The 24,341-nt window shown below is 37.0% G+C and overlaps 3 protein-coding genes and 2 long non-coding RNA genes across 5 annotated transcripts; 2 read left to right on the forward strand and 3 right to left on the reverse strand.

The window, feature by feature from the left end:
• Positions 1–464: 464 nt before the first annotated feature.
• On the reverse strand, positions 465–945 carry LOC124295362. The gene is made up of 2 exons (XR_006905285.1): positions 833–945; positions 465–588 (listed from the first exon to the last, which is right to left on the reverse strand). It is a non-coding gene; the product is annotated as an uncharacterized LOC124295362 (long non-coding RNA).
• A 2,113-nt stretch (positions 946–3,058) lies between these two features.
• On the reverse strand, positions 3,059–3,618 carry LOC124295361. Its single transcript, XR_006905284.1, has 2 exons — positions 3,310–3,618; positions 3,059–3,199 (listed from the first exon to the last, which is right to left on the reverse strand). It is a non-coding gene; the product is annotated as an uncharacterized LOC124295361 (long non-coding RNA).
• A 1,228-nt stretch (positions 3,619–4,846) lies between these two features.
• Positions 4,847–5,923, forward strand: LOC124295445. The gene has a single exon (XM_046745441.1). The coding sequence runs from the start codon at positions 4,847–4,849 to the stop codon at positions 5,921–5,923; it is 1,077 nt and encodes a 358-aa protein (XP_046601397.1).
• A 2,393-nt stretch (positions 5,924–8,316) lies between these two features.
• Positions 8,317–10,570, forward strand: LOC107218382 (28S ribosomal protein S15, mitochondrial). Its single transcript, XM_015656235.2, has 4 exons — positions 8,317–8,717; positions 8,831–8,964; positions 9,040–9,235; positions 9,378–10,570. Exons 1-4 carry the CDS (start codon positions 8,494–8,496, stop codon positions 9,619–9,621), a joined length of 798 nt encoding a protein of 265 aa, XP_015511721.1. The 5' UTR covers positions 8,317–8,493; the 3' UTR covers positions 9,622–10,570.
• Positions 9,764–16,325, reverse strand: LOC107218384 (chromatin modification-related protein MEAF6). Its single transcript, XM_015656236.2, has 4 exons — positions 16,133–16,325; positions 15,547–15,750; positions 15,370–15,406; positions 9,764–11,103 (listed from the first exon to the last, which is right to left on the reverse strand). The coding sequence occupies exons 1-4, from the start codon at positions 16,202–16,204 to the stop codon at positions 10,766–10,768; spliced, it is 651 nt and encodes a 216-aa protein (XP_015511722.1). The 5' UTR covers positions 16,205–16,325; the 3' UTR covers positions 9,764–10,765.
• Between the last annotated feature and the right edge of the window lie 8,016 nt (positions 16,326–24,341).

Here is a 24,341-nt window from a genome sequence, read left to right on the forward strand (position 1 = left end):
AATGCAATATTGTAAATATTGAACATTTAATGTTCATCTAAATAAATATAGTTTCCTCCTCAAAAAAAAAAAAACATGAGGATGGAGTGATGCGAGACACGGGTTCGATCGCAGTTCACTCTTTTTTTTTTCTTTTTTTTTAAATTCAATCCCGGCTTTTTTTTGTATTTTCGGAGAGAAAAAAAAATCAAAGAAAGAAAATTTCGAGAGCCGGTCGATTTTTTCCTTCTTTCCTTTTGCTTTTTTTTTTACTGAACCCACCTTTTTTGTAGTGGGGGTAACCCGGAAGAGAACAAATAATTGAAACAATAAAATTCCGAGAGCGAATCGATTTGTTCCCCGTTTTTAACACAGGGAAACGATACGTGATATAGTGAGAACTAAAAAAAATGACGTTTATTTTATAGCTTTGTTGTGAAATTTTTAGTCATGGTATTTGTCCCACAATTTTTTTCGCTGCGCAAAAGCTACACAGCTACAGCTACACAGTTTATTTACCTTGTAAATGCGACAAGTGATGGTACGCCTAGCCGAGTAACATGAATCGTTCACAAGATCGTTGCAAGCACGGTCCAAGATTTACAAGATCTGAGAACACAGAAATCTTGGGATAGACGAACAGAAACATCGCTGACATATATTATAAGCCCATCGACATTCTACGTTTCTTCCAATTATAAGTGCATTATTCCTTATCTGCAAGTAAATATCAATTTTGGCGTTCTATAAAAGATTTCGCTTTCTGTTGCACTGCGTTAAAAAGATTTCGTCAAGTTTCCTGTTTTAGACGCTCGTGTCTTTTTCCAATAGTTTCATCCAATTCTTCTCTTACCATTGGTGTCATTGAGAGAAAATTGCTCAGCTTCGTCTCCATGTCCATCTCGTACCCGTTCGATTTACGATAATCCGCATCCTCGAAACTTGTATTTCTTCGTCAATCTCGGTCGCTACAGCTGATTTCAGACGCACTGCGCAGACATGTTGCGGATATACAGTGCGCACACACAATGCGCACACCGGAAGTGCTCTAATCCTAGGGGAAATCGCACATTGAATAATTATTTAATATGAATTAAAATATTAACTCTCTAACAGTTTTTTTCTACTCTCAAATCCTCTCGAACGATTCTCAAACGATTAAAAAAAAAATTAAACGTCTAAGTCCATTTTTTGAGGAGATAGAAAATATGGGGGCCAACTTCACACCCAAAATTAAAATCAATTTTCCGGAAAAACTACTAACTCTCAAACGATTTTTCTTTACTCTCAAACCCTCTCAAACGATTCTCAAACGAATTGCATTAATTAGATTTAAATATAACAACTTCGGGGGGCCAACTTCACGGAGGTAATGTTATCGAGCTGGCTTCGTATATTTTTCCATAGACTGCGTGTACAAATATTCGAGAACACCAGGCGTCACATATTTTCATATCAGTAAAAAAATAATATATATTAAAAAAAAAAAAAAAAGTATTCGGACTGGGAATAGTTAATTAATTTGGTTCAGCGTCCGCTAATTGAATCCAAGATTTATCAAATCTGCAGATACTTTTATTCGCTGACATTCATAACTGAAACAAAAATAATCCCGATTCTTGCATTCCTGGAAACATCTGTGCGAGCGGGGACAAGGATGCGATTGGCAACCACTTGCTCGAGCAACTGAGTGTATCTATATATACACGATTGTGGGCCACCTTCGGTGCATGGCCGCCTAGTGTCAGGTCGGAAATGGGCCACCTTCGGTGCGTGGCCGCCTAGGTGTCACGTCGACGCTCCAGCCTAGCTGGTATCACGAAAAGCCGAGCGTTGGAGATCTCCCTACTCATCTCTGGTTGGACACTGTGTCGGATTCATTGCTGCCAATTTTTTAGTTGGAGATTTTATTTTCGACGCATGGTATTGTTCATATTTATTTATTAAATGCAATGATAATCTACACGCGTTTCACAAATGTTTTTTTTTTCTGGAACGCTCAGTGTTCCTAGATTTTTCGTATAATGCATGAGCGGACTCTAGTGACTGAATTAAGAACTTCAAAGCGTTCCAACAAGCACCAAGGCACAGTGTTCGACCGTGTAACGTCACACTGTGTCTCCTTGCTGGAACGTTCCCACCATCTAGTGGAGCCGGTGAGGCTGTAGCGCCCTTGCGCCAACAGTGTGACGTCGGAACGGTACCTAGTGGAAATCTCCAGATGTTAGACACCGGAATCATTCACACGCAGCTACAGCTAGACTCACATCAGTAGTTTGGGTTACCAATTACTGATTAAGTATTGAAATACACCGGACAACGGGCATTCTGTCACTCAAATCGAACGAACCGAAGAAGGAGTAATTGTTGGATAAAAGATTTAATTTGGCTTACCTTTTTGAGAATATTCTGGATGTGATGACTTGCAGCGTAGATTGGTGAGAGGTTTGAGCGGAATAACTGACTCTAATATATTTGGATACTTTGATTAACTTTGGTTTATTTTATAAGTTCGATATTTAAAAGTCACAAAAACGGAGTTACACAGTGTAAGATCTTAAACTTAATATGACACAATGGAGCTGAAGCTCGCTGGACTTTTGGGCAAAGTAACGTTGTATGAAAGTTTAAATGCAAAAGGCTAAAGGATTTTAATGCGAGACTGTACCGGAACAAGATGACGAATCTGGAGGTAGAAACCAAGAGGACGATCGAGTGATCGGTCGCCGTTTTTATAGGGGTCGATCGTTGCCCAGAACGATCCCCATCTTTAGATTTTTGGTCACCTTTGCGCACCTCCCTCCTTTTTCTAGGAACTAATTAGGGCACGAGATCCTCGCGCATGCACGCCTGTTATCTTAGTCCATTAGCTATTGCTATATTATAGGTTTTTACGTATGGTATAACGCTGCTTGGTGCGGTGGTGTAGGTGCGTGGACTTTGTTCCGTAATTCTCCAACCTGCGTGAGCTTCTTTGATGGGGCGCCAGCCCCCCTTCGGCCCTCCTCGGCTACTTAACTTCTTCCTGTTTACTTCTTAATGTTTTTACTATCTTGCTCGTTACAAAGTCCATATGTCATGAAGATGATTTATCTTGACCTTGGAGATTTGTTGATTAAAGTTATTCTTGGATATGAAGGTCACAACTCAAAACACTTTTTATCGTGTTAACGTTTCGGCCCTGGTGGGGGCCCTCCTCAGAACAATTTTATTTAAATATCTGTCACGAACAAAATAAAATAAAATAATATACAAATAGGTTTGACAAAATAAGACATTTTGGTGTAAATAATATGCAAGGTGTTGAAGCAAGTATAAAAGCGGATTTACCTCATATGAGATGACACTTCCAATTAACTAAATGAGTGTTGGTAAATGATAAATGAATAGAACAAAAAGGCAATAAAGACAAAAACCGAAACACACTACGTTGGCAACACGTAACTCCCACGAATTCATAATTATAGTTGGTTTGTTAAAAAGAAATAAAATACACAGCCGTTATGGTTGAGTCAGAGCACATGAGCACACGTGGAACGTCTAGTGTGTAGTGGGAGGAGATCGATCTCGATAGTTATCAGAGCAACACAGAGTCAAAGGGTTAAACGGAAAACAAAATTTTTTTGTTAAGGAGGTAAAATCGAGAGCAAGCTCAGTCGGTAATGGACAATTTACAATGGTCGTATCACAGAGGTATAAATATTACTTAGATGTTCTATGTCTTGTTTACGGTTGACAGAATTAGGATGTGCTACTATATTGCACATTTCTAACAGTAGCCTATTATAATACAAATGTTCAACATCAATAATGCTGGCTTGAGAATAATTAAAAGAGTGGTCGAAATCGATGGCATGTCTCGTCAATGCAGTATAATTATCCTCGTGTTCATGGATATTGCGTTTATGTTCAGTTATCCTGGTGTGTAGTTGTCTACTAGTTTGGCCTATGTAAACCTTGTTGCAATGATTGCAAGGTATTTTGTAAACTACACCCGAGCGATTGACCAGGGGTAAGGGGTCTTTACCCGAATCAAACATCGAGGATATATCATGTGCACATTTGCCCACAAATTGAATTTTGTACTTGGAAAATGTTCTGTTAAGTGACTCAAACAAACCCGCAACATATGGGATGGAAATATAGCTTTTTTGAATGGTTTGTGTAGTAGTTGTACCGAAATTATTGTTATGGCTGGTAGATGACAAGATGGAATCATATTTAAACTTTATATGTTTGTTAAGCAGGCGAGGTGGATAATCGTTCTTACATAGTACCTGCTGAATCAAGGACAAATTTTTATTGTGAAATTCCATACTTGAGAGTCGGATCGCTCTGTCCACTAGGCAATTAATCGTTCCAATTTTGTATGATCTGGGATGGTGAGAATGGTAATTTAAATACCTTTGTGACCAAGTAGCCTTGTGGAACCAATCAGTTTTAATGAGCTGATTATCATTGATAATCAGGACATCTAAAAAGTTAATTTGGTGATTAGACTCTAATTCAGATGTAAATTGTAGTCTCGGATGGAAACTGTTGAAAACTGAAAGCATTTCTGCGACTTTATGCGAAGGGACAGCTGTAATTATGTCGTCTACGTATCTGAAAAAGAACGAAGGCTTGAAGTCTAGTTTATTAAGACAGTGTTGTTCAAGGTCATCCAAAAAAAAAATTCTTCGACACGCAATACTTGAAATTAGAACCGGCCTTCAACGCTTACAAGACGGCTAACATCAACAAGTGAGCTATTCTGATCAATAACAAAAAACGACTCAATTTTAATCCAATTGACACGACCTCTGAAAATTGGTTAGTAAACCTCAGCAGCACTGATATTCCGGTTAATGTTATTGACGTACTAAAAATGGGACCTAAATATGGCATTCCTTTTAACAATAACCGCATCCCAACCAGCAAACTCATATCGGATTTCGAATCAAAGATTTCCTGCATTCCTTCTAATTCTCGTAATACGGCCCGGCAAGATTTCACCAACACAATAAAAAAGTTCATTAACACTCCTGCTCCCCTTAACGCCGACAAGGAAGTCCTTCATAAAATCAAAGAAACCAAGATCTTCCAAAACAACAATCAGGACTTGCTTTTCTTGAAGGCGGATGAGGGAAACAAGACTGTTGTTATGAACAAACTAATGTACGAGGCTAAAATGTTGCAACAACTGTCTAACAATAATTTTCATAAAGTTTTTAGATACAATCTCACCTCTACTTTGCAACAAGAAATAAAAAAACTAACAACTGATTGGGTTAATAGCAAATTCATCTCTAATCAACTGAGACGTCAAATTGCAAAAACGGATTGTTTACCACCTAGAGCTTACGGACTACCGAAAATCCACAAACCGGATACACCGGTACGAATTATTGTGTCCTTCACTGATAGTCCGACGATTAATCTGGCTCGCTTCCTCAGTAAATGGATAGGTAACAACATCACACCTCCCTTGTCACGGATAAGAGATAGTTTTGCGTTGGTTAATGCTATTAGTGACCTTTGTCTTCCAGCTGATTATATTTTAGTTTCACTGGATGTTATATCCTTATTCACTAATGTACCACAAGATCTTGCAATTAACGCTGTCAAACAGCGCTGGCATCAGCTGGTGGACAAAATTCCGGTCCCATGTAATGAACTCTTAAAAGCATTGCAAATATGTTTTAAGGCTGCCATATTTAAATTTAACCACAACATATATGCTCAAACGTATGGTTTACCGATGGGCTCACCGCTCTCTCCAATTTTGTCTGATTTGGTTTTGGATGACCTTGAACAACACTGTCTTAATAAACTAGACTTCAAGCCTTCGTTCTTTTTCAGATACGTAGACGACATAATTACAGCTGTCCCTCGCATAAAGTCGCAGAAATGCTTTCAGTTTTCAACAGTTTCCATCCGAGACTACAATTTACATCTGAATTAGAGTCTAATCACCAAATTAACTTTTTAGATGTCCTGATTATCAATGATAATCAGCTCATTAAAACTGATTGGTTCCACAAGGCTACTTGGTCACAAAGGTATTTAAATTACCATTCTCACCATCCCAGATCATACAAAATTGGAACGATTAATTGCCTAGTGGACAGAGCGATCCGACTCTCAAGTATGGAATTTCACAATAAAAATTTGTCCTTGATTCAGCAGGTACTATGTAAGAACGATTATCCACCTCGCCTGCTTAACAAACATATAAAGTTTAAATATGATTCCATCTTGTCATCTACCAGCCATAACAATAATTTCGGTACAACTACTACACAAACCATTCAAAAAAGCTATATTTCCATCCCATATGTTGCGGGTTTGTTTGAGTCACTTAACAGAACATTTTCCAAGTACAAAATTCAATTTGTGGGCAAATGTGCACATGATATATCCTCGATGTTTGATTCGGGTAAAGACCCCTTACCCCTGGTCAATCGCTCGGGTGTAGTTTACAAAATACCTTGCAATCATTGCAACAAGGTTTACATAGGCCAAACTAGTAGACAACTACACACCAGGATAACTGAACATAAACGCAATATCCATGAACACGAGGATAATTATACTGCATTGACGAGACATGCCATCGATTTCGACCACTCTTTTAATTATTCTCAAGCCAGCATTATTGATGTTGAACATTTGTATTATAATAGGCTACTGTTAGAAATGTGCAATATAGTAGCACATCCTAATTCTGTCAACCGTAAACAAGACATAGAACATCTAAGTAATATTTATACCTCTGTGATACGACCATTGTAAATTGTCCATTACCGACTGAGCTTGCTCTCGATTTTACCTCCTTAACAAAAAAATTTTGTTTTCCGTTTAACCCTTTGACTCTGTGTTGCTCTGATAACTATCGAGATCGATCTCCTCCCACTACACACTAGACGTTCCACGTGTGCTCATGTGCTCTGACTCAACCATAACGGCTGTGTATTTTATTTCTTTTTAACAAACCAACTATAATTATGAATTCGTGGGAGTTACGTGTTGCCAACGTAGTGTGTTTCGGTTTTTGTCTTTATTGCCTTTTTGTTCTATTCATTTATCATTTACCAACACTCATTTAGTTAATTGGAAGTGTCATCTCATATGAGGTAAATCCGCTTTTATACTTGCTTCAACACCTTGCATATTATTTACACCAAAATGTCTTATTTTGTCAAACCTATTTGTATATTATTTTATTTTATTTTGTTCGTGACAGATATTTAAATAAAATTGTTCTGAGGAGGGCCCCCACCAGGGCCGAAACGTTAACACGATAAAAAGTGTTTTGAGTTGTGACCTTCATATTCAAGAATAACTTTAGTCCATATGTCATATTGGTTACCCGTCGTTTGTTAGTTTTATAGCTGTATCTATATAGAGTTACATATGTATTATAATCGATTACTGTCGATATTAACCTGGAGCACAATAGCGATTGTTTATGAAACATAGTTTGCTATTTGCTTAACATTATTAGAATCGCGCTGCTGCGAATATCCTTAGCTGTTTGTGTTGTAACTATCTTAACAGATTTAGAGTATTTAGTAATTTGATAATTCATAGCTTTAGAGCAGGTTTACATGTGTGCTTTTTGTATATAATTCTCTCCTGTAATTGTTAATTCTTATATTGATATAAATCGGCTTGGAAGCTTCTAGAACGTTTTCGATTCGTCGGTAAGTTTCCTAATGTATTCTCTAGGTGAAGCTCTGTATGGCTCCACATTGGAGATCTGCATTGCCTTCAAAACGTTGCGCGTGTTGCCTACATTACGGCGTTACGGAGGAAGGTATAGTTCATGCTGGGTAATTAGTATTCACGGTTTTGGTGGTTTTGCAGTCTCTGGTTTTATGGGTATTGCAGCAGTGCTATCTTTACATTATGTTGGTTATGCATTTATCTATGGTTTTACAGTCTTCTATACTCCAGGCTATATAGTAAAGCGTATATTGCTTAAAGTATAGCTCTCAGCTCCGAATGCACAAATGGCATTGTCGAGTGCTATCTAATAATTGGGTATAATCGTGTTAGTTAATTATGGTGTTAATATGATAGTGATATATAATAACGTATAATAATATTATAGTTCTCTGTAGTACGAAGATCTCGTAACATGGTTTTTAAGCCCTGGCTAGTGAATTTCATAGTTATTTCCATCTAGGGATATTTCAAATAGTTAGACAGTTGTTTTAATTTCTTATGGTTACAAGATTCTCGTACTTCGAGTTTGGTTAGTTGATAAAAGTAACATGCAGTAATAATAGTCGATAAAACATACGGACGTTCCGGTCGGATGTTACACTGGTATCACGAAAAGCCGAGCGTTGGAGATCTCCCTACTCATCTCTGATACAAGTTCTATGTCCATTGGCGTGATCAGGACGATAACCCAAGACGCGAAATTAATCATAAATTTGGTTTAATTATTGCAGATTATCCAACTGTGTCCCAATTAAGTTGTGAAAAATAATCATCAGGTCAAAACCCAGTTCTTAGCGCATCAGAATGAACGTGTTGCGGTTCGTGCCGAACGTGATCTGTAGCATCACAAAATGTGATGGTTATGTAGCAAGATATTATGCCTTCAAGTCGGCTCTCAAAATAAAATGGGTTCGGCCCGAAAAAATTCCATTTTACAAGCCAGAAAAAACCGGGGACCTTGGTTTGAATTTGAAAGTAACGTCGAAAGATTTTGCTGGTAGATTTGGCGAGTCTAAAGAATTGCAAGAGTACGTGTTCTGTTCTTTGTCAGACTTTGCATACATTTTGGCCTTCATTTGATACCTTTCTTTTGCATTCAATTTCCTGAAAAGGTTTCATTTTTCATATCAACAATTTTTAGCGCCAACGAAGTAGTCAAGAAGCTGTTTACGCTAGAATATCTTCCAGAAATGGAAACAAGAAAAATGAAACGAAACGAAGCAGTCGCTCTTGTAAGGAGGCATGAATTAGACTGGGGCTCAATGGAGGCAAAACGTATGTTATTCAACAGTATTTTGCTATGAATTACTTATCCTTGTTGTGAAAATACAAATCAATTATCTATTACAGTTGCAAAGATGACCGCTATTATTCAAGACATGCAAAAAACAATGGATAAATTTCCTAGGAATGCAATCCTCAAAGTTGAACTCAATGAACTCATTCATAAGCGGAAAAAATTCCTCGGATATTTACGCCAATGGGACTATAAACGATTCGAATGGATTCTTGAGAAGCTCAACTTGGTCTATAAACCATATCCTCCGTAAGTCATATTATGATTGAATAATGTCAAGATCGTAAGTCATACCATTTAAGATTCAGATGATTTAAGTAGATCATTTATTTGTTTCGTTATGTCAACAAATATAGCAAACTCCTAAAGTAAGTAACAAATCGATTTCTAGAAAACTTCTCCCAGTAACGCGGAAAGACTCACTCCGCAAGCTAACCCAAAAACATTGTGATGAAATTGTACAAAAAAAGTTGGATGCTTACAAAGCTGAGCTGACCTTAAAGCAAAAACAATTCTTCAAAGAAAAATCAGAAAAGCTTGCCTTCATCAGACAAGAAGAGTTGGAATGTGAGTTAGAACCTACTATTACCGAAGAAGAAATACAAGAAGCCAAGAATAAGTACGAATCGCTTTAATAAACATATTTCTTTACCCAAATGACTTGGACCCTGTATATACATATGAATAAAAATTATATACCAAATATTATCCGAATAGCGACTGATGATTGAACTAAAATTGAAATAGAAAAATGTTGAATAACTAAGTATTAAGTGATATATGTAAACCATGATTCCATTTTATTTAATTTATTACATTACAAGATGATGTTAAAAATATTCAGTCAGACGTTTAAACATGACTCCTTTTAAAATATTAATTATAGCCAAAATACAGTTTGTTCGAATACATTATATGCTCTAGAGTGATCCTTATTTGGCAATCGGAAAAATTTTCATTGGAAGGCCCTCAGATCTGTTCCAAATCATTAAAAAAAATCTGTCTCAAGTTTCAATCCTTTACACCACTGGAACACATGCCGCTAACGTCTGAAAGTTTTAAATGCAAAATACATATAGTTTTTATAATCAGTTCTTTCATTTTGTATGACTTTGGTTTAAATTCAGAGATCAATTTGAAACTTGGCAGAGTTTTTCCTTATAATAATAGAAACAAACCGTGAAAATTTCACAATTTTATTAATTTAAAATATATTTTTTTTTTATACAAGCTTAATAGTATCACTTTTATTAGGCTCGTATATAAGGAAATAATAATTATAGGATTTTGAAATTTTCAAGGATTGTTCCTATCATAAGCAACAACTCTGCCAAGTTTCAAATAGGTCCCTCAATTTATACCAAAGTCATACAAAACGAAATAACTAGTTCTAAAAACTACATGTATTTTACATTCAACGCTTACACAGCTTAGAGGCACGTGTTCCAGTTGACGTAGAGGCTTGAAACTTTACACAGATTTTTTTTTAATGATTTGGAACAGATCTGGGGGGCGCCCCAATGAAAATTTTTCTGATCCCCACATAATGACCAATGTAATACGCACACATATGTTGAAGAGAAGTCGCAAAAAAGAAAATTGACGGTGCAGTTTAGAAATTAATTATACTAACATTAGTCGGTTATATTCATATATGACAGATTAAATTCTCCATCAAATACTCCGAAACATGGTTATTGTTCTTTGTTGTTCGTTTTTCAGTTTGTTGTGTTATTTTAAACTGCAAAGTATGAATTGTCCTTGGAAGCGTTATAGACTTCATCTGTGCCTGGACCGTTTATTATTACTTTTTTTTGCACTGCTTGAAGACGATCTATTTTTGTGAGAATCTTTGCTATTGGTATGGCTGTCCTTGACTGGGGTAGTTACGTGATCTATACCTCCGTTAGACATCGGCCCATTAGTAAACTGAACGTTACTGTTGTCTGCGTTACTTAGAGTACCATTATTCTGGGAATAACTTGTTTGAACCAAGGTGTGATTTTTACCACTTGTTTCTTTGTTATTGCCTGCCGTTAACACTGAATTTGTAAAGCTGCAATTGTCCTCGCTCCCGCTGTTACCAGCTTGAGATTCCGACTCGCTGTACCGCTCAACTGGAATCATTTTTCTCTCGTGAATAGTTAAAAAAAAAATAAATAAATAAATAAAAAATAAAGGGAAAAGCGAGTCTGTTGACACAGCTTAATTACAGAAGTCATTTTTAGTTCTAATCTTCATAGTTTACTTCAACTAGAATTCTAATAAACTTTATTCATTAAATTGTCTATTTTGTTGATTCAAGTTATCAAAAAAGACTAAGGTTGTTGAACAAACTTTGCATTCATGGTAATGTAACAGTGAAAAAAGTGATAGACCAAAATCAAAGAGCCAATAGAATATATATATATTATCACAAGACCAGTGTTTATACATATATGTATACTGTCACTGCACATAGAACAAAAAAAAATAATATCGACTATTTTTTTTTTCACTTTATACTCCGAAAACTTGGTTGGTAGAGACCTCAAAAACATTCTCTCCAAGTATGAGCTCTTAATTTTAATAGGAAGGTCCTTCGCCTCGCAGTTTTATATTTTTTTCTTATGGTGAGGAAGAAAAATACATATCTTGGTATCTACTATTTATAAAAAAAAAATTCGTTTCATATTTTCGTAGGAAATTGAATTCTCTACAAAAAAGGTCTCTTACAATTTTTTTGTATACCTCACTGTTCAGAAGTTATTGAAGGTTAAATTTTGATCATTTTAAGGAAGATGTCTTTTTTTTTTTATGAATTTTATAACCTTTCAACAAAAAGTCATTATAATACGCGCAACTCATGGTTGTGTCGGAAATTTACTGCTCTACAATAATGGTCTCTTATGATTAGTCGATTAAATTAACCGTTCAGAAGATATTCACCGTCAAACTTCAATGCACACTATTTTTAATAGTTTTTGTACAAATTTTGCCAAAACTCATGAATTAAATTGAAATTGTTTGAATTTGTACAAATTTCCCCGAAACTCATGAATTAAATTGGAATTGTTTTAATTATTAACAAAAAACTGTTAAAAATAGTGTGCATTGAAGTTTGACGGTGAATATCTTCTGAACGGTTAATTTAATCGACTAATCATAAGAGACCATTATTGTAGAGCAGTAAATTTCCGACACAACCACGAGTTGCGCGTATTATAATGACTTTTTGTTGAAGAGTTATAAAATTCTAAAAAAAAACGACATCTACCTTAAAATGATCAAACTTCAACCTTCAATAACTTCTGAACAGTGAGGATACAAAAAAATTGTAAGAGACCTTTTTTGTACAGAATTCAATTTCCTACGAAAATATGAGACGAATGTTTTTTTTATAAATAGTAGATACCGAGATATGTATTTTTCTTCCTCACCATAAGAAAAAAATAGAAAACTGCAAGGAGGAGGACCTTCCTATTAAAATTAAGAGCTCATACTTGGAGAGAATGTTTTTGAGGTCGCTACCAACCAAGTTTTCGGAGTATAAAGTAGAAAAAAAATAGTCGATTTTTTTGGCCCACCCTAATATATATATATATATATAGAATGCGTATTCGAAAATTTCAGGTGACTTGAAAAATTAACGACGGAGCCAGGAATCGAACCTGGTGTCTAGAGATGCTTTACCAGAGACTTACTCCACTAGACCACCTAGCCGCCTGACTTCCGTCGTTAATTTTTTAACTCACCTGAAATTTTCGAATTTGCATTCTCTACGAATTTTTCTCACGTAAAAATATATATGACTTCTTCATATCATTCTGATGATCGGCCGGATCCGGTCCAAATGGCTTGATACAGGAGTGTAATGAGTTACACTCACAAACAAGCCACGATTACATACTGTCTCAAACTGTGTCTCTTTCGACGAATCCTTCAACTTCTATATGTATATATCAACTTCTATATAGAATATATATATATAAGGGTGCTTTTTTTTTGGACTATTTTTTTTTTTTCGGTCCCATCGTAAAATTTTGTTGGAAATACAACAAAAAAAATTCCCTGAAAGATTGAGCCCTTAATATTAATATTAAGTGCTCGCCCAAGGCATGTAAAGATTTCCTGCTTAAAATACATGTAAACTTTAATTTTTTTCTTTAAAACATCTACAGTTCAGAGGCATTCTATGGTGTAGTCTAGGACGTCAGTAGCCCCCAGTAGACCTTAAAAGCCCAATATCTCAATAAATATCGATGTTAGCAATTTGGTTTTCTGGAACTTTTTTGTAGGAAATTAAATTTCCTACAAATTTGTTTAATATTTTTTTTTTTGTAGCTCTTGTTATTTACGAGATACGGGCAAAAAGACAAGAATTTCATGAAAAAATTGGGTTTGGGTGGCCCGTACGACTTCGCCGGTGTGAGTTACGACTTCACCGCAATGAGCACTTTTGTAGAGCATTTCATTCCGAAGAAAACCTACTGACGTCCTAGACTACACCATAGAATGCCTCTGAACTGTAGATGTTTTGAAGAAAAAAATTAAAGTTTACGTGTATTTTAAGCGGGAAATCTTTACATGCCTTGGGCGAGCACTTAATATTAATATTAATGGCTCAATCTTTCAGGGAATTTTTTTTATTGTATTTCCAACAGAATTTCACGATGGGACCGAAAAAAAAAACAAAATAGTCCAAAAAAAAGCACCCTAATATATATGGGGCATTCCACGCCAATTCGACCTGGGTTTTACCCTTGAACGCGCGATTTTTTCTATGATTCTTCTCAGTTTGAAACGTACTCAATTTTTTTTTCGACTCAATTTGAATTTTCTACAATTTTTAGAAACGATTTTATCGACCGTCCGAAATTAGAAATTTGAAAAAATTATGAAAAATCCTGCGTCAGATATAAAAATTTTCAAGCTTGGACCCGGAGTGGGCCGATCTTCCTTTCTTACTATTTACAAACTGTTACTGACAAAAACACATTAAAAAAATTAGAAGCGAGAGTTATTTTACTATGAATGGTTGCTGGAACATTTTCGTGTGTGTGTAGATACTATATTGACAGAGTGAATTACTAACGACTGAATGGTTTAATGCACTTGCACTACAAATTGAAAGCAAGACCAGTTGTTTTGTCTGGACGACCAGTGTTTATAAATTCAGGTGACAGGTCAATGCAATGTATGTAACCTCGAAAATTTCGACATCTAGTGGTCATATGAATTTATGAATCCTGGTTGCCTTGACAAAACAACTGCTCTTGCTCTTGTATTTTAGCGCATGCGCTTTCAATCATTCGGTTCTTTAAGAATTCACTCTGGTTATAGTGGTATACTTATACAAAGTGAATAGCTACGGTTGAACGATATAACGAACTCGCTTGTGCTAAAATTCTAGAGCAAAAGCAGTTGTTTTGTCAGGACAACCGAAATTTGTTAGCTTACATACATACATTGCGGCAACCTATTACCTGAACTTATAATAGTTGGACATCCTGGCAAAACAACTGGTTTTGCTTTAGAATTCTAGCACATGCGCGTTAGGCTACTCGACCGTTAGCTACTTTGTATATATATATATGTGTTTAAAAAAAAAAAAAAAAAATGGATTCTTCCTAACACTACCCGATAAAATGCCTGTTTGGGACCTAAAAATAAGCTCTTAAAAATTGAGCCACGAGATATTTACGAAATGCAAAATCACAACTTCAAATATTCACTTTTCTTTTCCAAAACAATTTTTTTTTTTTTTCAAATCTTCAGATTTCATATATTAATTTTCAATTCTCAATAAAATAAAAATTTCATATCAAATCCCAAATTTTGTTGATCGACTGAATTGACAAAAAAAAAAATTGTTTTGGAAAAGAAAAGTCAATATTTGAAGTTGTAATTTTGCATTTTGTAAATATCTTGATAAATACGCAATATATGAAAAAATCACAACAGACTTTTTGTCATATATGTTATATTTTGGGAGATTTTTAGGAAAAAGTGAAAAAAAAAAAAAACGAACCACCAACCGCGCCAGTTCTTACGCAAAAGCTATGTGGCTCAAATTTTAAGAGGTTATTTTTTAGGTTCCAAACAGGTATTTTATCGGGTAGCGTTAAAAAAAATCCAAAAAAATTTTATATATATATATATAGAGATATATGAGTTTACAGGTATGTAACAAGGTAAGAACATGATGTAGCTCAAGATAAACACAACTATCAAGTATAAAGCTGTGGTGTGTACAGTGAAATTATAAAGGATTGGGTAATTTTCTGGTAAAACAGCATCGATAATGGAAATAGATTTATGGAACAACAAAATAGACAACAATAGTGCCAGATAAAATGGTGAGAATTCAAAATTTAGTTATGGATATCCATTGTGGACCTTACTTTTGTCTTGTGTATTTTCCAGTATTCCATTCACAGCCTGTAACAAAAGATATAATTTTCAATAAACTTCTCCTGTTTGGCTTGGATTACTTAGGATCACTTAAATAAAATTTGCCTATACAATAATTTAAAATACAACAAATATTTGTTTAATTAAGGATAATATAGCATACTTACAGCAACAGATGTGATTGACGATTTGGAAAACAGCCGTTCTGCTTCTTTGAACTTTCTGTTGCGCTTATCTGCCTTACTATTTGTGTTCTTATTGCTTGCTAAATAACGATCCCAGCCTCGTATAATATTCCCATACAGTTGCGTATCCTCAAGATAGCTTCCCTCAAAAGCATATATCTGTCGTTCTAAATTTGCTAGCGTGTCCTAAAATTGAATTTTTCCTATTTGTCACTCAAAATTTAGCGGCTTCGTTTCAAATTTCCTTAGAGCCAATTGGTTCGTCATTCGTGATTGTAGTTAAGCGCTTAATAAATCGCGATCCGAGTAGAAATATATGATTATAACTTCGAAATTGAATCAAACATCAGGGACGAGAACGAGTCAACGTACGACATGAGGCATTAGTTTGGAACATAGATTATAAACGGGTGATATCCTAAGATGTAAAGTTTATCCAAATACATGCTTGTCTTTACTAATTTTACGGTATTATTGGTATCGTACTGTACGGCAGATCGGACGGGGTTTAATACCAAAACCTTTTGGCAAAATATATTATATTTATTATATGGTATATTTGACTCACCGCTATTTCAGCCTTACGCTTAACAAGCTCTGCTAACTCTGTCCGCAAATCCACTGATGATTTAGTTGACATAGTTTTGACAAGTTTCTTTTGCAATTTCGTGTCTTATAAGTTAAAAATTTGCTTCACACTAAATAATTGCATGTAAGTCAGAGCACGGTCTTCTTGCATACAGCTCAGTCACGCATACAGGCTGGGAAGTCGTAGGGTGAGGGGAGACTCAAATAGTCTGGCAAAGCGTAGTGCTCATTTTCGCCAGTTGGAGCAGTACAGGCTTGGGGTAAGCCAATCAAGAGTTAGCTTTGAACAGCTGTGTTATGACAGAACATGAGCGTTGTGTAACATCCGACCGGAACGTCCGTATGTTTTATCGACTATTAGTACTGCATGTTACTTTTATCAACTAACCAAACTCGAAGTACGAGAATCTTGTAACCATAAGAAATTAAAACAACTGTCTAACTATTTGGAATATCCCTAGATGGAAATAACTATGAAATTCACTAGCCAAGGCTTAAAAACCATGTTACGAGATCTTCGTACTACAGAGAACTATAATACTATTATGCGTTATTATATATCACTATCATATCAACACTATAATTAACTCACATAATTATACCCAATTATTATATAGCACTCAACAATGCCATTTGTGCATTCGGAGCTGAGAGCTATACTTAAGCAACATACGCTTTACTATATAGCCTGGAGTATAGAAGACTGTAAAACCATAGATAAATGCATAACCAATATAATGTAAAGATAGCACTGCTGCAACCCATAAAACCAGAGGCTGCAAAACCATCAAACCGTGAATGCTAATTACCCAGCATGAACTATACCTTTTTCCGCAACGCCGTATTGTAGGCAACACGCGCAACGTTTTGAAGGCAATGCAGATCTCCAATGTGGAGCCAATAGAGCTTCACCTAGAAAATACATTAGGGAACTTACCGACGAAACGAAAACGTTCTAGAAGCTTCCAAGCCGATTCATATAAGAATTAACAATTACAGAAGGGAGTTATATACAAAAGCACACATGTAAACCTGCTCTAAAGCCATAAATTATCAAATTACTAAATACTCTAAATCTGTTAAGATAGTTATAACACAAACAGCTAAGGATATTCGCAGCAGTGCAATTCTAACAATGTTAAGCAAATAACAAACTATGTTTTATAAACAATCGCTATTGTACTCCAGGTTAATAACGACAGTAGTCGACTATGATACATATGTAACTCTATATAGAAATAGCCATAAAACTAACAAACGACAGGTAACCAAAATGAAATATGGGCTTTGTAACGAGCAAGATAGCAAAAACATTAAGAGGTAGACAGGAAGAAGTTAAGTGGCTGACGGGCGCCAGAAAGGGGGCTGGCGCCTCAACGAAAAGCTCACGCAGTTCGGAGAACTACGGAACAAGGTCCACGCACCTACACCACCGCACCAAACAGCGATATACCATAAGTAAAAACCTACAATATAGTAATAGCTAATGGACTAAGATAACAGGCGTGCATGCGCGAGGATGTCGTGCCCTAATTAATTCCTAGAAAAAGGAGGGAGGTGCGCAAAGGTGACCAAAAAACTAAAGAGGGGGTTCGTTCTGCGCAACGATCGACCCCTATAAAAACGGCGACCGATCACTCGATCGCTCTCTTGGTTTCTACCTCCAGATTCGTGATCTTGTTCCGGTGTAGTCTCGCGGTAAAATCCTTTAGCCTTTTGCATTAAAACTTTCATACAACGTTACTCTGCCCAAAAGTTCAGCGAGCTTCAACTCCATTTTGTCATACTAAGTTTAAGATCTTACACTGTGTAACTCCGTTTTTGTGACTTTTAAATATCGAACTTATAAAATAAACCAAGTTAATCAAAGTATCCAAATATATAAGAGTCAGTTATTCCGCTAAAACCTCTCACCAATCTACGCTACAGGTCGTCGTATCCAGAATACTCTCAAAAAGGTAAGCCAAATTAAATCTTTTATCCAACAATTTCTCCTTCTTCGGTTCGTTCGATTAGAGCGACAGAATGCCCGTTGTCCGGTGTATTTCAATACTTAATCGGTAATTGGTGACCCAAACTACTGATGTGAGTCTAGCTGTAGCTGTGTGTGAATGTTTCCGGTGTCTACATCTGGAGATTTCCACTAGGTACCGTTCCGACGTCACAGTTGACTGAAGTATACTATAAGCTAACTGATCAATAGACTGAGGCCGTGTTCGAAAATGACTGACAGTACTGTCAGCAATCTTTTATCTCTTTTGCGCTTCCAGGTTCGTGGATAGCTCTGACTCTGTCTTAGGGAATTTTCAGTACTGTCAGTCCACTTACGAACACGGCCTGAATCTCATGAAGTCTTCAATTCTATAAAATATGCAATTAAACTACAAGTGGCAAAGAAAAGTAACAAATCTGATACGTTGGTGACATTAAACAATTTGTCATCAACCAGTCATTCCGATGCACAATTCCTTTTGTTAAAAAAAAATTCAGTGCATTGATAAAATGGTAACAGATAGGCTAAGACTGTATGCCGAGCCCGGCGCAAGTCCGGCAGCGGCAACCTCCGGCATGCCGCACCGCACTGCGTTGAGATCAAAATATTTTAATTTTTCCGCAGTACCGCACGTCATTCGGCTAAAGTGGAGAACCTTAGGGGCCATTCGGAATCTGGCAAAGCTCAAATCATGGCTCAAATAATAGTGAACGCGACGTAGGTTATGTCATATAAAACAGTTTATGAAAACAAACCATCAATAACATCAACATAAGATTCCACTATGGAATATAATTGTGATGACGTGAATGAACTTGTAATTCATTACGTGAGAAACCACCCGGAATTATGCGATAGACTATTCCTTTCTTTTAGGTTATGTAGCTATCGTTTCTATACATTTTTACGACGCATCTTCCATTTCCGTACGTGGCGTGGCGCTAAAGTCTGCCGCGTGCATGGAGTCGCCTTCCGCATGCGTTTGCCGGAGCTCAACGCATGCATGGAGTCTAGCATTAGTCTTGGAAACGGAGTTGTTACACAAAATCACACAAGTCACGAACAAGTGTGACCGTTTCCATAAATAATATAAAGCGAACGTGCCCGCTAAGTAAGTAGCGCTTGGAATGATGTGTGACGTCGGAACGGTACCTAGTGGAAATCTCCAGATGTTAGACACCGGAAACATTCACACGCAGTTACAGCCAGACTCACATCAGTAGTTTGGGTCACCAATTACCGATTAAGTATTGAAATACACCGGACAACGGGCATTCTGTCGCTCTAGTCGAACGAACCGAAGAGGGAGAAATTGTTGGATAAAAGATTTAATTTGGCTTACCTTTTTGAGAGTATTCTGGATGCGATGACTTGTAGATTGGTGAGAGGTTTTAGTGGAATAACTGACTTTAATATATTTGGATATTTTGACTAACTTGGTTTATTTTATAAGTTTGATATTTAAAAGTCACAAACGCAGAGTTACACAGTGTAAGATCTTAGACTTAGTAAAAATGGAGTTGAAGCTCGCTGAACTTTTGGGCAGAGTAACGTTGTATGAAAGTTTTAATGCAAAAGGCTAAAGGATTTTACCGCGAGACTGTACCGGAACTAGATGACGAATCTGGAGGTAGAAACACAAGAGAGCGATCGAGTGATCGGTCGCCCTTTTTATAGGGGTCGATCGTTGCGCAGAACGATCCCCCTCTCTAGTTTTTTGGTCGCCTTTGCGCACCTCCCCTCTTTTCTAGGAATTCTAATTAGGGCACGACATCTTCGCCGCATGCACGCCTGTGATCTTAGTTCTTTAGCTATTACTATATTGTAGGTTTTTACGTATGGTATATCGCTGCTTGGTGCGGTGGTGTGGGTGCGTGGACTTGGTTCCGTAGTTCTCCGAACTGCGTGAGCTTTTCGTTGTGTCGCCAGCCCCCTTTGTGGCGCCAGCCCCCTTTGTGGCGCCAGCCCCCTTTCTGGCGCCCCTCAGCCACTTAACTACCTGTCTACCTCTTAATGTTTTTGCTATCTTGCTCGTTACAAAGCCCATATTTCATTTTGGTTACCTGTCGTTTGTTAGTTTTATAGTTATATCTATATAGAATTGTATATGTATTATAGTCGACTACTGTCGTTGTTAGTTTTATAGTTGTATCTATATAGAATTGCATATGTATTAAAGTCGACTACTGTCGTTGTTAACCTGGAGTACAATAGCAATTGTTTACGAACATAGTTTGTTATTTGTTTAACATTATTAGAATCACGCTGCTGCGAATATCTTTAGTTGTTTGTGTTATAACTATCTTAACAGATTTAGGGTACTTAGTAATTTGATGATTCATAGCTTTAGAGCAGGTTTACATGTTATATGATTCCTACTTTTGTATATGATTCCATTCTGTAGTTGTTAATTCTTATATTGATATAAATCGGCTTGGAAGCTTCTAGAACGTTTTCGTTTCGTCGGTAAGTTTCCTAATGTATTCTCTAGCTAAGGCTCTGTATGGCTCCACATTGGAGATCTGCATTGCCTTCAAAACGTTGTGCGTGTTGCCTACAATACGGCGTTGCGAAAAAAGGTATAGTTCATGCTGGGTAATTAGCATTCACGGTTTGATGGTTTTGCAGTCTCTGGTTTTATGGGTTGCAGCAGTGCTATCTTTACATTATATTGGTTATGCATTTATCTATGGTTTTACAGTCTTCTGTACTCCAGGCTATATAGTAAAGCGTATGTTGCTTAAGTATAGCTCTCAGCTCCGAATGCACAAATGGCATTGCTGAGTGCTATATAATAATTGGGTATAATTGTGTTAGTTAATTATAGTGTTAATGTGGTAGTGATATATAATAACGCATAATAGTATTATAGTTCTCTGTGGTACGAAGATCTCGTAACATGGTTTTTAAGCCTTGGCTAGTGAATTTCATAGTTATTTCCATCTAGGGATATTCCAAATAGTTAGACAGTTGTTTTAATTTCTTATGGTTACAAGATTCTCGTACTTCGAGTTTGGTTAGTTGATAAAAGTAACATGCAGTACTAATAGTCGATAAAACATACGGACGTTCCGGTCGGATGTTACACGTCCCCCCTTATGCAAGAATGGCGAGCCTCTGCTCGATCATTCTTGCTGACGGTCGTTGGGTGCTGTAGGTTTTTCAATCCATACGGTACTTTGGTTGTCCTTGGGGTCCATGGTCGATGTTGAGACGTTTTTTGCAATTGGTGATTGGGTTGCTGGCTTCATGTTTAAATTGGGGTATATGGGTATCGGCATTCCTTGGGGTGCTTTGTATTCTCCGTTTTCTTCTGTTGTTGGTTCGGTCTGGTTAACGTTTCTCGCGTTGTTTCCCATTGATTCATAATATCGCCTGACCGTAGGTTTTGGCGCTGGTGCTTCTTGCTTGAAGGATCCGGGTATTGCGTATTCGTGTTTGATTGACATGTCCATGTGTATTTCAGGGATTCCGAAGCAGTGTTTTGGTTTTGGTTGTTCCTGGTTCCAGGATATGTCTAAAGGTTTTGGTTGTGGCGGCGGTTTATTTTGATTGTTAAATGGTCCTTTGGATTCCGTATCATCCTCTTGTTTTTGCCTGGCTAGATGTAAGAGTAGGTGAGTCAGGGAATTCCATATGGCTCCGAGCATGTGAAAGCTGCACCCGTAGGCCTTTCTTAGAGCATATCCGTGGATTATTGTGTCGAGGATGAATTTGGTTATTTGGATGGTTACCCAAATTCCGATTCCTCCTGCGGTGAGGGTGCCAAAGCTTACGAACCAACCCCACATCTTTGTCCATGTGTTCTTGGCTATTTTTTGCATTGCCTCTTCGGTTGGGAATTGCATGATAGATAATTGTTGATTTGCTATGGTTTGTCCTGACATTCCCCTTGCCATGTCGTTTAGTATTCCAGATCTCTCTGCTGGGAACATGATATGATCTCTCAGTCGTTCCAGATCTTCAGAGGAGTAGATTCCACTGGTTGCTAGGTTATTGGGGTTAATGTATTTCCATGTTGGTGTGGTTAAAGGTTCTATTGTGCCTGGTTTTACTGATTCGGTCAATTCTGGTAGTAATTTATACCATTTCTTATCGAGATTGAACATTACTGGGATGAAAGGGTTACATTCTATCTGGACTCCGGTTTTTAACAACATGCGGCTCTTCGGTGATACAAACATGCTGGCGTTTCCTCTGAATACCGGTAATTCTTGGTAACAGTTCTTCGTCTTTCTAATTTTTACGTCAACTGGTATGCATTTGATTATGTGGATTACTTCTCCTGCTATTGTTGCCATGTAGCCTGGTCCTTTCATTAATTGGTGCGCGAAGTCGTCGGGCGTTACGGCTGCGGATGTCAATAAGTTCCGTAAAACTTGTTGTTCCAATTTGCATTTCTGCAAGAGTACGTCTCGGTATAATGCTGACATCTGCATTCTCATATGTCTTTCCACGTATACGAATTTTGAATTTACATAGGTAAAAATGTCCAAGTTGCTGGTTGCTATGGGTTTTTTGTGAGTGAACGCGTTTTTAGTTGGTTCTTCGATGATGAGTAGCTTCGGGTGTTCGGTCCGAATCAATTCGTACCCGCATACTTGTTGACGTCCCCTTTTCGAAAAGGCGAAGGTTATGTCTTGGGTGGTAACTGTATACACTTCGTCATAGGTTTCGTCGCTGTTTTTGATTTTGGTGGCTCTGCCGTCGTATAAGACGTCGTATCGGTCCAGTTGACAGGAATCCTTTGGCAAGGTTTCCCAGAACGTGTTTCCTCCTTCATTATCTACGCAATTACCGTTGCTGAATTCACACGTTGTTCCGGATCGAAATATGATTTTATTTGAATTTAGATTTATTTTTGCAGTATATTCGGCTAGACTGATCTTTACATATCCTTGGACTATTACGTCGCTCCATGTTTCGTATTCGTCGGAGTATTGTATGCTTTCGCAGCAACTCATCACTGCGATTTCCTTTATCATGAAGATATGATTTTCCCCGTGAAATCCTTGAAGGTCTATGATGTACTTCAATCACCATAGTTTCGCATCAGTTCGATTGTCGTTGTGGTAGTTCCCTTGCACACAGGTTAAAGCGTCGTTCTCGTATGGCATCATTTCTTTTAAGGGACTTGTTCGATGTACTTTCTCGTCGTACATTAGCTGTCACTCCGCATAAGGGTTGGGTGTTTCTTTATTCCTATCTTATTGTTAGATGTATGATATATTTATATATATATATATATATATATATATCCGATGTACTTAACTAAAGGTATCTATGCGCGGCATGATTAGTTATGATAATGGAATCAGTTAGTAATGTACCCGACAGTGGGTCTTGTCATGGTTTTAGTTTATTAATTCATCGTCGCCGTTGTTAGGAATTTCGATTGCCGAATCGTCGATCATAAAGTGTTGCTTGACCTTGTAATTTTGATCATCAAAAACTATTGAAAATATATCGCCATCTACGTCTTTGATCATTACTATGCTATTCGGATAATTCCCGTAATCGAAAAGATTGACGGTGGTGTATATATCGCTAACGATGTAGTCGGTATATATGCTATAGTTATAGATTCTTGGTGGCAGGTCATCGTTCCATAACAACTGGCGGGTCACGTTCTTTACCCAATTTGGCATGATTCTATTGCATATCACGGCAATAATATTACCAGCTCGCCTTATTTCTAAGGTTCGCATATCTGGCTGAAATCTATCGGCGAATATTATGACAAAATTTTCCTGGTTTGCCAAGAGCTTCATCTGCAAAATCGAAATGTTGATATAGTAGTTGAAATCATAGTGTTGATGAGGATTATTAATTGCGAGCGGTTGGTTTTTAACGGGATTTGTGTGGTTGGGTATGTCTTCTTGGAGTAGGGGAAGCGTGAGTTTTAAAATTTTTGGAGTTTATTCCTTAAGAAACTATTTGGGTTATAAGGCCTGGTACGGAAATTTCAAGTGTAACGTTCGGAAGCTTGAGGCGTTAAGTAGAAAGAGACAAATATATATGTATCTGTAAGATTGAACGTGCAAAAGAATGAGATGGGATATATTACAGAGCGTATCCTATACTCGGGGTCTCCTCTTTGTGCGGTGCTTCGTAGTCTCACTGTATAGTTCACTACCTCTGGGCTGAGAGTTGAATGTGTGCGTATGTTTGTACGTGTGTTGTGTGCCTGCGCATT

The sequence above is a fragment of the Neodiprion lecontei genome, chromosome 7 (assembly GCF_021901455.1).
Source record: "Neodiprion lecontei isolate iyNeoLeco1 chromosome 7, iyNeoLeco1.1, whole genome shotgun sequence".
Taxonomy (NCBI): Eukaryota; Metazoa; Arthropoda; class Insecta; order Hymenoptera; family Diprionidae; genus Neodiprion; species Neodiprion lecontei.